Raw genomic sequence first — 18,367 nt, 5'->3', positions numbered from 1 at the left:
TCAATACAAAGACTGATAACAGCGATCACACTCATCACCAATCATCAATACAAAGACTGATAACAGCGATCACACTGATTACCAATCATCAATACAAAGACTGATAACAGTGATCACACTGATCACCAATCATCAATACAAAGACTGATAACAGTGATTACACTCACCACCAATCATCAATACAAAGACTGATAACAGTGATCACACTCACCACCAATCATCAATACAAAGACTGATAACAGTGATCACACTCACCACCAATCATCAATACAAAGACTGATAACAGTGATCACACTGATCACCAATCATCAATACAAAGACTGATAACAGTGACCACACTGATCACCAATCATCAATACAAAGACTGATAACAGTGACCACACCAATCATCAATACAAAGACTGATAACAGTGACCACACCAATCATCAATACAAAGACTGATAACAGTGACCACACCAATCATCAATACAAAGACTGATAACAGTGATCACACTGATCACCAATCATCAATACAAAGACTGATAACAGCGATCACACTGATTACCAATCATCAATACAAAGACTGATAACAGCGATCACACTGATTACCAATCATCAATACAAAGACTGATAACAGTGATCACACTGATTACCAATCATCAATACAAAGACTGATAACAGTGATCACACTCACCACCAATCATCAATACAAAGACTGATAACAGTGATCACACTGATTACCAATCATCAATACAAAGACTGATAACAGTGATCACACTGATCACCAATCATCAATACAAAGACTGATAACAGTGATCACACTGATCACCAATCATCAATACAAAGACTGATAACAGCGATCACACTGATTACCAATCATCAATACAAAGACTGATAACAGTGATCACACTCACCACCAATCATCAATACAAAGACTGATAACAGTGATCACACTGATCACCAATCATCAATACAAAGACTGATAACAGTGATCACACTGATCACCAATACAAAGACTGATAACAGCGATCACACTGATTACCAATCATCAATACAAAGACTGATAACAGTGATCACACTCACCACCAATCATCAATACAAAGACTGATAACAGTGACCACACTGATCACCAATCATCAATACAAAGACTGATAACAGTGACCACACCAATCATCAATACAAAGACTGATAACAGTGATCACACCAATCATCAATACAAAGACTGATAACAGTGATCACACTGATCACCAATCATCAATACAAAGACTGATAACAGCGATCACACTGATTACCAATCATCAATACAAAGACTGATAACAGTGACCACACCAATCATCAATACAAAGACTGATAACAGTGATCACACTGATTACCAATCATCAATACAAAGACTGATAACAGTGATCACACTGATCACCAATCATCAATACAAAGACTGATAACAGCAATCACACTGATTACCAATCATCAATACAAAGACTGATAACAGTGACCACACCAATCATCAATACAAAGACTGATAACAGTGATCACACTGATCACCAATCATCAATACAAAGACTGATAACAGCGATCACACTGATCACCAATCATCAATACAAAGACTAATAACAGCGATCACACTGATTACCAATCATCAATACAAAGACTGATAACAGTGATCACACTCACCACCAATCATCAATACAAAGACTGATAACAGTGATCACACTGATCACCAATCATCAATACAAAGACTGATAACAGTGATCACACTGATCACCAATACAAAGACTGATAACAGCGATCACACTGATTACCAATCATCAATACAAAGACTGATAACAGTGATCACACCAATCATCAATACAAAGACTGATAACAGTGATCACACTGATCACCAATCATCAATACAAAGACTGATAACAGTGACCACACTGATCACCAATCATCAATACAAAGACTGATAACAGTGACCACACTGATCACCAATCATCAATACAAAGACTGATAACAGTGACCACACTGATCACCAATCATCAATACAAAGACTGATAACAGTGATCACACTGATCACCAATCATCAATACAAAGACTGATAACAGTGATCACACTCACCACCAATCATCAATACAAAGACTGATAACAGTGATCACACTGATCACCAATCATCAATACAAAGACTGATAACAGTGATCACACTGATCACCAATCATCAATACAAAGACTGATAACAGTGATCACACTGATCACCAATCATCAATACAAAGACTGATAACAGTGATCACACTGATCACCAATCATCAATACAAAGACTGATAACAGTGATCACACTGATCACCAATCATCAATACAAAGACTGATAACAGTGATCACACTGATCACCAATCATCAATACAAAGACTGATAACAGTGATCACACTGATCACCAATCATCAATACAAAGACTGATAACAGTGACCACACTGATCACCAATCATCAATACAAAGACTGATAACAGTGATCACACTGATCACCAATCATCAATACAAAGACTGATAACAGTGATCACACTGATCACCAATCATCAATACAAAGACTGATAACAGTGATCACACTGATCACCAATCATCAATACAAAGACTGATAACAGTGATCACACTGATCACCAATCATCAATACAAAGACTGATAACAGTGATCACAGTGATCACCAATCATCAATACAAAGACTGATAACAGTGATCACACTGATCACCAATCATCAATACAAAGACTGATAACAGTGACCACACTGATCACCAATCATCAATACAAAGACTGATAACAGTGATCACACTGATCACCAATCATCAATACAAAGACTGATAACAGTGATCACACTGATCACCAATCATCAATACAAAGACTGATAACAGTGATCACACTGATCACCAATCATCAATACAAAGACTGATAACAGTGATCACACTGATCACCAATCATCAATACAAAGACTGATACACACATAATCACACAAACACATCAGTTTTTGGGGGTTACAGGTGGGCTAGAGCACCTAGCGGCTTCTTCTATCTCTTGGGACTTCAACATTGAGGTTTTTAGATTGGAGTTCCCAGCTCCTCCCACCTTCACCTCTTCTCATGGATCTTACACTCATCGTCCGTGTGAAGCTTCTGTTTCAGTTTCTCCATTTTCTTGTCATCCCGGAGAAGGGTTTTGTCTCGTTTCAGGGTTCCAGTCACCTCCTCCTTCTTCTCCTCAAACACTTCTCGCACCAGAGAATATTCATCATAGTTGGTGATACCTACAGAGAGAAGAAGGTATGAGGAGAGATCACAAACAGGCCGCCTCCCCCAGGAGTCGCCATGCCATATTTAACAGATGATACAACGGAAACACCAAAACTACAGGATGACCATCCATGGCAAAGATCTGCAACAGTCTATTGTCACTGTAAACGTGGAGTATGGATCTCATAACCATTATAGGAGGGACTTGCCTGGTACAGTGCAGGACACAAAGTACCCTTAGACCCTGGATTATAGGCTGGTTCCTTCAGGCAATTGGACACTAGCAAAGCTTTCGAGGACATGTCCCCTGGGCGTCTCCCCTATAACCATCCCCCACTCCATGAGTCCTCAGTTTTGGAGAAAGCAATGCAAAGTAACCCAAAGAATGGAAAATGGAGTACAGGAGGGGCCACCCTAAGATATGGACTTTACAGGCAAGTTAAAACTCCTCCTATCTTCATTGTACAGTACAGGAGACCGGCAAACCATTGGCCCCGGGACATCACCAAGCAATGCATGAGAAGGGTGAGCAACAACCAGGCAAACAGAATTGTGCCAACATGCCCAACAATACCAAGGATCAACAGACCCAACTTCAGAGTACCACTGAAAGAACCTTGCAGATGAAAACTGCATCTGCAGAAGGTTGGATGTCCACCTGGTAGAACCCTGAAAAAGTGTGAGTGAAGGACCAGGTGGTCTTTCGGGGGGGAAGTGTGGGGTCTATCGGGGGGGGGGGGGGGAGTGTGGGGTCTATCGGGGGGGGGGGGGGGAGTGTGGGGTCTATCGGGGGGGGGGTGGGGTCTATCGGGGGGGGGGGAGTGTGGGGTCTATCGGGGGGGGGGGGGGAGTGTAAGGTCTATCGGGGGGGAGTGTAAGGTCTATCGGGGGGGAGTGTAGGGTCTATCGGGGGGGGGAGTGTAGGGTCTATCGGGGGGGAGTGTAAGGTCTATCGGGGGGGAGTGCAAGGTCTATCGGGGGGGGAGTGTAAGGTCTATCGGGGGGGGGGGGGATGTAGGGTCTATCGGGGGGGAGTGTAAGGTCTATCGGGGGGGGGAGTGTAGGGTCTATCGGGGGGGAGTGCAAGGTCTATCGGGGGGGGAGTGTAAGGTCTATCGGGGGGGGGGGGGATGTAGGGTCTATCGGGGGGGAGTGTAAGGTCTATCGGGGGGGGGAGTGTAGGGTCTATCGGGGGGGAGTGCAAGGTCTATCGGGGGGGAGTGTAGGGTCTATCGGGGGGGGGAGTGTAGGGTCTATCGGGGGGGAGTGCAAGGTCTATCGGGGGGGGAGTGTAAGGTCTATCGGGGGGGGGGGGGATGTAGGGTCTATCGGGGGGGGGTGTAAGGTCTATCGGAGATAGCAGTGATAAGGAAGGAAAGACTTCTCTATGGTTCAGGCTGGGATGGAGAGTCCCCAGGTCAGGTAATTCCTATGTTTTAGCTGGACAGGTACATGATGGGTAGGTGAAGAGGAGGATCACGTTTGTTTCATGTCCACAAGATGTTGTGTTAGAAGGTCTCACATGAAATTCTTGAATGGTACGGCCTTCCACAGAAGCCACCACCAGGATTAGAACTCTCAGTGTGGGACGTCCCTTTCATCCCAAAGTCAGAATTTTCTGTTCTTGAAGAAAACATTTGCTTACAATGTGCCAAGAATCTGACTGAAGAGAAGACCACAGACACGGTATATACAGAGTGTATACAGACACGGTATATATACAGAGTGTATACAGACACGGTATATACACAGAGTGTATACAGACACGGTATATACACAGAGTGTATACAGACACGGTATATACACAGAGTGTATACAGACACGGTATATACACAGAGTGTATACAGACACGGTATATACACAGAGTGTATACAGACACGGTATATACACAGAGTGTATACAGACACGGTATATATACAGAGTGTATACAGACACGGTATATATACAGAGTGTATACAGACACGGTATATATACAGAGTGTATACAGACACGGTATATACACAGAGTGTATACAGACACGGTATATACACAGAGTGTATACAGACATGGTATATATACAGACACGGTATATATACAGAGTGTATACAGACACGGTATATATACAGAGTGTATACAGACACGGTATATATACAGAGTGTATACAGACACGGTATATATACAGACACGGTATATATACAGAGTGTATACAGACACGGTATATATACAGAGTGTATACAGACACGGTATATATACAGACACGGTATATATACAGAGTGTATACAGACACGGTATATACACAGAGTGTATACAGACACGGTATATACACAGAGTGTATACAGACACGGTATATACACAGAGTGTATACAGACACGGTATATACACAGAGTGTATACAGACACGGTATATATACAGAGTGTATACAGACACGGTATATATACAGAGTGTATACAGACACGGTATATATACAGAGTGTATACAGACACGGTATATACACAGAGTGTATACAGACACGGTATATACACAGAGTGTATACAGACACGGTATATATACAGAGTGTATACAGACACGGTATATACACAGAGTGTATACAGACACGGTATATACACAGAGTGTATACAGACACGGTATATACACAGAGTGTATACAGACACGGTATATACACAGAGTGTATACAGACACGGTATATATACAGAGTGTATACAGACACGGTATATATACAGAGTGTATACAGACACAGTATATATACAGAGTGTATACAGACACAGTATATACAGACAGTATACTGACATAGTATATACAGAGTGTATACAGACAAAGTATATACAGAGTGTATACTGACACAGTATATATACTCTGTACACACACACTAATATATATATATATATATATATATATATATATATATATACATATACAAAGACAGTATATAAAGAGTGTATACAGACAGTATATAAAGAGTATATACAGACACAGTATATAGAGTGTATACAGACACAGTATATAGAGTGTATACAGACAGTATATAAAGAGTGTATACAGACACAGTATATACAGAGTGTATACAGACACAGTACATACAGAGTGTATACAGACACAGTATATACAGACAGTATACTGACATAGTATATACAGAGTGTATACACAGTATATACAGAGTGTATACAGACAAAGTATACACAGAGTGTATACTGACACAGTATATATACTCTGTACACACACACTAATATATATATATATATATATATATATATATATATATATATATATATACACATACATACATACATACATATACAAAGACACAGTATATATAGTGTATACAGACAGTATATATAGAGTGTATACAGACACAGTATATAGAGTGTATACAGACACAGTATATATAGAGTGTATACAGACAGTATATAAAGAGTGTATACAGACACAGTATATACAGAGTATATACACACAGTATATATAGAGTGTATACAGACACAGTATATACAGAGTGTATAGAGACACGGTATATATACAGAGTGTATACAGACACGGTATATATACAGAGTGTATACAGACACGGTATATATACAGAGTGTATACAGACACGGTATATATACAGAGTGTATACAGACACGGTATATATACAGACACGGTATATATACAGAGTGTATACAGACACTGTATATATACAGAGTGTATACAGACACGGTATATATACAGAGTGTATACAGACACTGTATATACACAGAGTGTATACAGACACGGTATATATACAGAGTGTATACAGACACGGTATATACACAGAGTGTATACAGACACGGTATATACAGACACGGTATATACACAGAGTGTATACAGACACGGTATATATACAGAGTGTATACAGACACGGTATATATACAGAGTGTATACAGACACGGTATATATACAGAGTGTATACAGACACGGTATATATACAGAGTGTATACAGACACGGTATATACACAGAGTGTATACAGACACAGTATATACAGACAGTATACTGACATAGTATATACAGAGTGTATACAGACAAAGTATATACAGAGTGTATACTGACACAGTATATATACTCTGTACACACACACTAATATATATATATACATACATATACATACATATACAAAGACAGTATATAAAGAGTGTATACAGACACAGTATATAGAGTGTATACAGACACAGTATATAGAGTGTATACAGACACAGTATATAGAGTGTATACAGACACAGTATATAGAGTGTATACAGACACAGTATATAGAGTGTATACAGACACAGTATATAGAGTGTATACAGACACAGTATATAGAGTGTATACAGACACAGTATATAGAGTGTATACAGACACAGTATATACAGACACAGTATATATAGAGTGTATGCAGACAGTATATAAAGAGTGTATACAGACACAGTATATACAGAGTGTATACAGACACAGTACATACAGAGTGTATACAGACACAGTATATACAGACAGTATACTGACATAGTATATACAGAGTGTATACACAGTATATACAGAGTGTATACAGACAAAGTATATACAGAGTGTATACTGACACAGTATATACAGAGTGTATACTGACACAGTATATATACTCTGTACACACACACTAATATATATATATATATATATATATATATATATATATACACATATACATATACAAAGACACAGTATATATAGTGTATACAGACAGTATATATAGAGTGTATACAGACACAGTATATAGAGTGTATACAGACACAGTATATATAGAGTGTATACAGACAGTATATAAAGAGTGTATACAGACACAGTATATACAGAGTATATACACACAGTATATATAGAGTATATACACACAGTATATATAGAGTGTATACAGACAGTATATTAAGAGTGTATACAGACACAGTATATACAGAGTATATACACACAGTATATACAGAGTGTATACAGACACAGTATATACAGAGTATATACACACAGTATATACAGAGTGTATACAGACACAGTATATACAGAGTATATACACACAGTATATACAGAGTGTATACAGACACGGTATATAGAGTGTATACAGCCCGTGTAGCAGCGTATTTGTGTGTGGTTTATACCCAAGTTAAACATGTAAGACCCACACGGGTGGCACGTAAAGATAAAAATACCCGGGACGGTGACACACAATGCTCGGCAGACATGAGCTCATCCGGGGACATTCGTATCCTGGTGACCAGTACACCCCTCCCCCCAGATCCCGCTCTAAGCTGGTCACACACTTATGGGAATTGGGTCGGTTCAGTGGGGATGGTTCAGGTTTTCAATGAGTGTGAAGACACTCTGCATGTATTAATGAGAAGTCAGATTACACGGGATCTATCAAAGGAGACATGTCAGATTACACGGAATCTATCAGAGGAGACGTGTCAGATTACACTGGATCTATCAGAGGAGACGTGTCAGATTACACGGAATCTATCAGAGGAGACGTGTCAGATTACACGGGATCTATCAGAAGAGACATGTCAGATTACACGGGATCTATCAGAAGAGACATGTCAGATTACACGGGATCTATCAGAGGAGACGTGTCAGATTACACGGGATCTATCAAAGGAGTGATGTCATATTACACGGAATCCATCAGAGGAGACATGTCAGATTACACGGGATCCATCAGAGGTGATGTGTCAGATTACACGGGATCTATCAAAGGAGACATGTCAGATTACACGGGATCCATCAGAGGTGATGTGTCAGATTACACGGGATCTATCAAAGTAGACATGTCAGATTACTTGGGATCTATCAGAGGAGACGTGTCAGATTACACAGGATCTATCAGAAGAGACATGTCAGATTACACGGGATCTATCAGAAGAGACATGTCAGATTACACGGGATCATCAGAGGAGACGTGTCAGATTACACGGGATCTATCAAAGGAGACGTGTCAGATTACACGGAATCTATCAAAGGAGTGATGTCAGATTACACGGAATCCATGAGAGGAGACATGTCAGATTACACGGAATCCATCAGAAGAGACATGTCAAATTACATGGGCTCTATCAGAGGAAACATGTCAGATTACACGGGATCAAAGGTGATGTGTCAGATTACATGGGATCCATCAGAGGAGTGATGTCAGATTACACGGGATCTATCAGAGGAGACATGTCAGATTACACGGGATCTATGAAAGGAGACGTGTCAGATTACACGGGATCTATTAGAGGAGACATGTCAGATTACACGGGATCAGAGGTGATGTGTCAGATTACATGGGATCCATCAGAGGAGTGATGTCAGATTACATGTGATCTATCAGAGGAGACATGTCAGATTACACGGGATCCATCAGAGGAGTGATGTCAGATTACACGGGATCCATCAGAGGACACATGTCAGATTACACGGGATGTATGAAAGGAGACATGTCAGATTACACGGGATCCATCAGAGGAGACATGTCAGATTACACGGATCTATGAAAGGAGACATGTCAGATTACACGGGATCTATCAAAGGAGTGATGTCAGATTACACGGAATCCATCAGAGGAGACATGTCAGATTACACTGGATCTATCAGAAGAGACATGTCAGATTACACGGGATCTATCAGAAGAGACGTGTCAGATTACACGGGATCTATCAGAAGAGACATGTCAGATTACACGGGATCTATCAGAAGAGACGTGTCAGATTACACGGGATCCATCAGAGTGATGTCAGATTACACGGAATCTATGAAAGGAGACATGTCAGATTACACGGGATCTATCAGAGGTATGTGTCAGATCTTACCAATCCGGGCACAGATGGTCATCAGAAGATCACTCATTGTCTTGGAATCGTCCACCATGACGGTTTTCACTGTCCCATCCAACATGCGGATCTTCAGAGGTCGCTGCTTCTTCCTGTACTCCAAGGTGTCCTAAGAGAGTGCAAAACATGATTGTATCACATGATCCAGATGAAAGACACAAGCAGATCACATGACACCACACCACTGTCAGCACACAAACGTCAGCAAAGTATACAAAAACAGACACAAATCTTCCCCTGGATGCATTTACCCCATTCCGTAACATGTAATAATCGAGCGCCTTCCCCGCCTCCAGCCAGATTCCTTTCTTGGGATCCTCGTCCGATAAGAAAAGACCAAAATCATTTGCTACAGAAAAGGAGGAAGATAGAAGCGTGAGAGCAGCACAGCAGCATGTTCCCAGTGAGTCCCCTCCATCATAGACCCTCCCCCCACCCTCATCTATGTTCCCTCAATATAACCCCTTCCCCTCCCAGCAGTGACATCTTCTATACAACCCCTCCCCCTCCCAGCAGTGACATCTCCTATATAACTTCTCTCCCTCCGGTGACATCTCCTATACAACCCCTCCCAGCAGTGACAACTCCTATATAACTTCTCTCCCTCCAGTGACATCTCCTATACAACCCCTCCCCCTCCCAGTAGTGACATATACATATATACATATATATATATATATATATATATATATATATATATATATATATATAGCTCCTCCCCTCCCAGCATACCTTGGTCCTATATAAAACTCCTCCTCTCCCAGCATGCCTTGGTCCTATATAACTCCTCCCAGCATGCCTTGGTCCTATATAACTCATCCTCTCCCAGCATGCCTTGGTCCTATATAACTCCTCCTCTCCCAGCATGCCTTGGTCCTATATAAAACTCCTCCTCTCCCAGCATGCTTTGGTCCTATATAACTCCTCCCAGCATGCCTTAGTCCTATATAACTCTTCTTCTCCCAGCATGCCTTGGTCCTATATAACTCATCCTCTCCCAGCATGCCCTGGTCCTATATAACTCCTCCCCTCCCAGCATGCCTTGGTCCTATATAAAACTCCTCCTCTCCCAGCATGCTTTGGTCCTATATAACTCCTCCCAGCATGCCTTAGTCCTATATAACTCCTCCCAGCATGCCTTAGTCCTATATAACTCCTCCTCTCCCAGCATGCCTTGGTCCTATATAACTCCTCTTCTCCCAGCATGCCTTAGTCCTATATAACTCTTCCTCTTCCAACATGCTTTGGTCCTATATAACTCCTCCCCTCCCAGCATGCCTTGGTCCTATATAAAACTCCTCCTCTCCCAGCATGCTTTGGTCCTATATAACTCCTAGCAGCATGCCTTGGTCCTATATAACTCCTCCTCTCCCAGCATGCCTTAGTCCTATATAACTCCTCCTCTACCAGCATGCCTTGGTCCTATATAACTCCTACCAGCATGCCTTGGTCCTATATAACTCATCCTCTCCCAGCATGCCTTGGTCCTATATAACTCATCCTCTCCCAGCATGCCTTGGTCCTATATAACTCCTCCTCTACCAGCATGCCTTGGTCCTATATAACTCCTACCAGCATGCCTTGGTCCTATATAAAACTCCTCCTCTCCCAGCATGCTTTGGTCCTATATAACTCCTAGCAGCATGCCTTGGTCCTATATAACTCCTCCTCTACCAGCATGCCTTGGTCCTATATAACTCCTCCCAGCATGCCTTGGTCCTATATAACTCCTCCTCTACCAGCATGCCTTGGTCCTATATAACTCCTACCAGCATGCCTTGGTCCTATATAACTCCTCCTCTCCCAGCATGCCTTGGTCCTATATAACTCCTCCTCTCCCAGCATGCCTTGGTCCTATATAACTCCTCCTCTCCCAGCATGCCTTGGTCCTATATAACTCCTCCTCTCCCAGCATGCCTTGGTCCTATATAACTCCTCCTCTCCCAGCATGCCTTGGTCCTATATAACTCCTCCTCTCCCAGCATTCTTTGGTCCTATATAACTCTTCCTCTCCCAGCATGCCTTGGTCCTATATAACGCCTCCCCTCCCAGCATGCCTTAGTCCTATATAACTCCTCCTCTCCTCCCAGCATGCCTTGGTCCTATATAACTCCTCCTCTCCCAGCATGCTTTGGTCCTATATAACTCCACCCAGCATGCCTTAGTCCTATATAACTCTTCCTCTTCCAGCATGCCTTGGTCCTATATAACTCCTTCCCTCCCAGCATGCCTTGGTCCTATATAACTCCTCTCCTCCCAGCATGCCTTGGTTGGTTCATAGAACTGCTGGAAGAACCTGACACGTGAAGTTGGTCCCGGCTGAGGATGGAACGTACACCCGGCAGGGAGGCAGTATAACCCTGTGTACCCGAACCCTTGTCCCTTCATGTATGATTCACAAATAACAACTCACGCTGTCCAATCTGCGCCTCCGGCACCCGCTCCCGTATCATGCGACAGGCGTCATAAATCATGGTGGACGGCTCAAACTGCATCGTCTTCACTACATTGCCGATACTGATCTTCAACGACAGCGCCACCATGGCTGCACAGGGGTGGGGGAACTATTCTAATGGGACAAAACCTGGGGGGAAAGAGATCCGCGTTACACACAATGCAAAAACCAGCATAGTCCAATCATCACATACATATGTGGTGGGCTAGATATACATACGGGGGGACGTACCCCCATCCAGATATGCATACGGAGGAGCATACCCCCATCCAGATATACATACGGGGGGGGCATACCCCCATCCAGATATACATACGGGGGGGGCGTACCCCCATCCAGATATACATACGGGGGGGCGTACCCCCATCCAGATATACATACGGGGGGGGGGGCGTACCCCGATCCAGATATACATACAGGGGGGCGTACCCCCCATCCAGATATACATACAGGGGGGCATACCCCCATCCAGATATACATACAGGGGGGTGTACACATCTATGAAGGAAGGCCCCGGACATTTGCATATATACAGTATCTGACAAAAGTAAGTACACCCCTCAGTGACATTAGTGTAAATCTTTTCTTCTATCTTTTCATGTGACAACACTGAAGAAATGACACTTGTCTACAATGTAAAGTAGTGAGTGTACAGCTTGTATAACAGTGTAAATTTTCTGTGCCCTCAAAATAACTCAACACACAGCCATTAATGTCTAAACCGCTGGCAACAAAAGTCAGTACACCCCTAAGTGAAAATCTCCAAATTGGGCCCAATTAGCCATTTTCCCTCCCCGGTGTCATGTGACTCGTTAGTATTACAAGGTCTCAGGTGTGAATTGGGAGCAGGTGTGTTAAATTTGGTGTTATCGCTCTCACTCTCTTATACTGGTCACTGGAAGCACAACATGGCACCTCATGGCAAAGAACTCTCTGAGGATCTGAAATAAAGAATTGTTGCTCTACATAAAGATGGCCTAGGCTATAAGAAGATTGCCAAGACCCTGAAACTGAGCTGCAGCACGGTGGCCAAGACCATACAGCGGTATAACAGGACAGGTTCCACTCAGAACAGGCCTCGCCATGGTCCACCAAAGAAGTTGAGGTCACGTGCTCAGTGTCATATCCAGAGGTTGTCTTTGGGAAATAGACGTATGAGTGCTGCCAGCATTGCTGCAGAGGTTGTAGGGGTGGGGGGGTCAGCCTGTCAGTGCTCAGACCATACGCCGCACACTGCATCAAATTGGTCTGCATGGCTGTCATCCCAGAAGGAAGCCTCTTCTAAAGATGATGTACAAGAAAGACCACAAACAGTTTGCTGAAGACAAGCAGACTAAGGACATGGATTACTGGAACCATGTCCGTGGTCTGATGAGACCAAGATAAACTTATTTGGTTCAGATGGTGACAAGCGTGTGTGGGGGCAACCAGGTGAGGAGGACAAAGACAAGTGTGTCTTGTCTACAGTCAAGCATGGTGGTGCTAGTGTCATGGTCTGGGGCTGCATGAGTGCTGCGGGCACTGGGGGGCTACAGATCATTGAAGGGACCATGAATGCCAACATGTACTGTGACATACTGAAGCAGAGCATGATCCCCTCCCTTCAGAGACTAGGCCGCAGGGCAGTATTCCAACATGATAACCACCCCAAACACACCTCCAAGACCACCACTGCCTTGCTAAAGAAGCTGAGGGTAAAGGTGATGGACTGGCCAAGCATATCTCCAGACCTAAACCCTATTGAGCATCTGTGGGACATCCTGAAACGGAAGGTGGAGGAGCCCAAGGTCTCTAACATCCACCAGCTCTGTGATGTCATCATGGAGGAGGGGAAGAGGACTCCAGTGACAACCTGTGAAGCTCTGGTGACCTCCATGCCCAAGAGGGTTAAGGCAGTGCTGGAAAATAATGGTGGCCACACAAAATATTGACACTTTGGGCCCAATTCGGAGATTTTCACTTAGGGGTGTACTGACTTTTGTTGCCAGAGGTTTAGACATTAATGGCTGTGTGTTGAGTTATTTTGAGGGGACAGCAAATTTACACTGTTATACAAGCTGTACACTCACTACTTTACATTGTAGACAAGTGTCATTTCTTCAGTGTTGTCACATGAAAAGATAGAAGAAAAGATTTACACAAATGTAAGGGGTGTACTTACTTTTGTCAGATACTATACTAAAATATATACACACACACACACACACACACACACACACACACACAGATATATAAAGGGAGGGTCCCGGACATCTCCATATACACAGAATATCGGAGGACATTCCCGGCAGGACGGGGTAGATGGTTGCACACACATCCCAGGATTCCTGACATCTCCATATATAGAGAGAAGAGTCAGTCTGGAGGAGGGGGAGGCGGTGAACATTATAATCATTGCTATTACAACACTTTCCAGACCTCATTCCAGACGTGGTGTAGTAGTCACTAGGAGGAGGAGAAGGAGGGAGCATACATTACATCCTAGGAGCCCACATCTAACTCACTGCACCCCATGTGACCCAGAACATATATCCATCCGTAAAATCCATGTCTTGGAGTCCATTGAGGGACACGGTTGGGTTATACTGCCGTCTACAGGAGAATGTTGCTCTGGCAAACCAGAAAAATCAGACAGCCCCATGTATAACCCCTTCTCTACCCAGCATGCCTCAGTTTGGTGGTACAGGTCATGAATCCAAGTCCAGAGAGGTGTCCCTCAATGATCTCCAAAAAAAGGATTTTGCAGTAAGAAAAAAAAAATCTCTTGACGTTTATGGGGACCCGGACAACACAACCAAAAGGGAGAACACTGTGGATAAATCTGATGCTCCTGACCAGGATGAAGAAAGTCAACCCCCCACACCCACCCCGAGGTGGTGCTCAACCCGAGTGAGAAGCTATAGCAACTAGAACTCGCCAAAAACAGGGGTAGGGACAACAAATTCCTGCACAGTAAGGAAAGGAACCACAACAGGGTGTAGTCAACAAATCCCTGGGAACAACCCACAGGAGGAACACTTTCCAAAGGGTACCCAGCACAAAAGAAAACAGTTCCAGGTCTACATAAAGGCCTGAGGCCCAAACCCTTATGGCCAAGGAGTTAAAACTATGACTAAAAAGGAGGTTGCCAAGCCAGACAACCAACCTCAATGAGGTACACCAGAGAGTGTACAATATAATAGTCCATGAGGGTGTGTAAATAACTCTGAACCTACTAGGAAATACAAGGGTTAAATCCCACATGACAGAGCGAAGAGGGTGCATAGAAGACATTGCTACAAGGGTAGATCGGAATAAAAATTAGGCATCAGTCCCAGATATGAGACAGAGACCACCAACAGACACCGAGAAGAAAAATTAAAACATCCTTTCCGACACCTCTAGGTGACACTAGAGGCTGCAGAAGAATGCTGTGGAGTCTGACAAACCTCAACCATAACCATAGTTAAAAGGATCCCTCCAGGACCAGAGAAGCATCAGTAGGCGTGCCACGAGGGACAGGTATCTTACCTAAGAGGCTAAGGCACAGCCCATAGATGGATCAATTTTGTTTCCTGGAACCAAGGCTCACAGTCAGTGTTGATGGGGGAATCCCGCATGTAGCGTTATGGTGTTCTCCCATGGGGAGGGGGGGGGGGGCATCCCTGCCGGGAGAGCACAGGGATTATTGCTAGCAATACATCGCATGCCAAAAGTCCATCCATCTATGAGCTATGAAGAGGTCCCACAAAGTCTTCTACACATACTCTACCCCCTGTAGAGTACCCACAGCAGGAAGGCAAGGTGTTCTGCCAGCTGACATTCCAGGGAGGTACAGGGTCCTCCAGCAAAATTTCGCACAGGACCCGGGGCGCACAAGCTACTGGTTGAGAGAAGCCAGTTTCCAAGGCAACATTGTTTGAAAGGACTAATACTAATAAAAAGGGAATAATACTTTTCACATAGTCCAGCGAAGGGGTCAGGCAACTTTCCCTATGCAGATGGTGTGCAATGGAGTCAACGCAGGAAACTTTGTTGTGGTGAGATCCCCTAATGTGGCGATGACAATTTGTTGTGAAGGACCAGACAGTAGACTCGGGGATGAAACAAGTGGAATGCCCCAGGAATGGGAGGACTAAACTTCCTCAATCATATGAATAAGCTGAAGGAATAAGGCAAGGCCAATCTGATGAGGACAGACAGGACCACAGACCTATTCAGAAGCCGGGAGATTGAGGCTTTTCTAAAAGTCTCTTTAGAAACAGGCTGTTGAGAGTTTGAATCTCGAGTCAGAGATGGTCACAGTGACCGGTGGCCCAGCCTCTTCTAGGGCTGCAGGGAGGTCAAAGATGGATTCTGCAGAGGAAGGACTCAATGAAGAAGACCATATAACTATAGAATAAGGGAACAAGGGAAGTAAATTATATATTGTACAGGGAGGGAAATGGTATATTACATTATACAAGAAAAGGGAAGTATATTACAGTTGTGCTCATAAGTTTACATACCCTGGCAGAATTTATGATTTCTTGGCCATTTTTCAGAGAATATGAATAACACAAAAACTTTTTTCACTCATGCTTAGTGTTTGGCTGAAGCCATTTATTATCAATCAACTGCGTTTATTCTTTTTATATCATCACAACAGAAACTACTCAAAATGACCCTGATCAAAAGCTTGCATACCCCAGTTAATACCGTGTATTGCCCCCTTTAACATCAATGACAGCTTGAAGTCTTTTGTGGTATTTGCGGATGAGGCTCTTTATCATCTTCTTAGATGGTTCCTCTTGGTAAAAAGCCTCCAGTTCCTGTAAAATTCTTGGGCTGTCTTGTATGGACGGCACGTCTGAGATCTCCCCAGAGTGTCTCAATGATATTGAGGTCAGGAGACTGAGGTGGCTGCTCCAGAACCTTCACTTAATTCTGCTGTAGCCAATGACAGGTGGACTTGGCCTTGTGTTTTGGATCATTGTCATGTTGGAATGTCCAAGTATGTCCCATGCGCAGCTTCCTGGCTGATGAATGAAATGTTCCTCCAGTATTTTTTGATAACATTCTGCATTCATCTTGCCATCAATTTTGACCTAAATTTCCTGTGCCTTTGTAGCTCACACATACCCAAATCATCACCGATCCACCTCCGTGTTTCACAGTAGGGATGGTGTACCTTTCATCATAGGCCTTGTTGACTCCTCTCCAAATGTAGTGTTTATGGTTGTGGCCAAAAAGCTAAATTTTGGTCTCATCACTCCAAATGACTTTGTGGCAGAAGGTTTGAGGCTTGTCTCTGTGCTGTTTGGCGTATTGTAAGCGGATACTTTGTGGCATTTGTGTAGTAATGGCTTTCTTCTGGAGACTCGACCATGCAGCCCATCTTTCTTCTGGAGACTCGACCATGCAGCCCATCTTTCTTCAAGTGCCTCCTTATTGTGCATCTCGAAACAGACACACCACATGTTTTCAGAGAGTCCTGTATTTCACCTGAAGTTATTTGTGGGGTTTTGTTTGCATCCCGAACAATTTCCCTGGCAGTTGTGGCTGAAATTTTAGTTTGTCTACCTGACCGTGGTTTGGTTTCACCAGAACCCCTCATTTTCCACTTCTTGATTAGAGTTTGAACACTGCTGATTGGAATTCTCAATTCCTTGGATATCTTTTTATAACCCTTTCCTGTTTTATATAGTTCAACTCCCTTTTCCCACAGATCCTTTGACAATTCTTTTGCTTTCCCCATGACTCAGAATCCAGAAACATCAGTGCAGCACTGGATGAAAGATGGAAGGGTCTGTCAGGAGCCCAGAAACTCATTGACCTTTTATACACTAAATTACAAGCAAACAGATCACAGGTGAGGACAGTTACCTTTAATCGCCATTCAAACCCCTTTGTGTCAACTTGTGTGCATCT

General features: G+C 43.1%; 1 protein-coding gene across 2 annotated transcripts in view; it reads right to left on the bottom strand.

The window, feature by feature from the left end:
* TLN1 (talin 1) overlaps nucleotides 1–18,367 on the bottom strand; it is a 101,137-nt gene that overhangs the window by 59,231 nt on the left and 23,539 nt on the right. For both annotated transcript variants that reach the window (XM_073612150.1, XM_073612151.1), the window contains exons 2-5: nucleotides 12,437–12,607; nucleotides 10,275–10,372; nucleotides 10,003–10,132; nucleotides 3,093–3,245 (exon numbers count right to left, since the gene is read on the bottom strand). In XM_073612150.1, coding sequence (XP_073468251.1) covers nucleotides 3,093–3,245; nucleotides 10,003–10,132; nucleotides 10,275–10,372; nucleotides 12,437–12,566 — 511 coding nt within the window. In that variant the 5' untranslated portion in view covers nucleotides 12,567–12,607. The remainder of the gene's footprint in view (nucleotides 1–3,092; nucleotides 3,246–10,002; nucleotides 10,133–10,274; nucleotides 10,373–12,436; nucleotides 12,608–18,367) is intronic.

This window comes from Aquarana catesbeiana, linkage group LG01 (assembly GCF_042186555.1).
Source record: "Aquarana catesbeiana isolate 2022-GZ linkage group LG01, ASM4218655v1, whole genome shotgun sequence".
Classification (NCBI taxonomy): domain Eukaryota; kingdom Metazoa; phylum Chordata; class Amphibia; order Anura; family Ranidae; genus Aquarana; species Aquarana catesbeiana.
The sequence above is the reverse complement of the archived record's forward strand: the minus strand, read 5'-3'. Positions and strand labels throughout refer to the sequence as shown.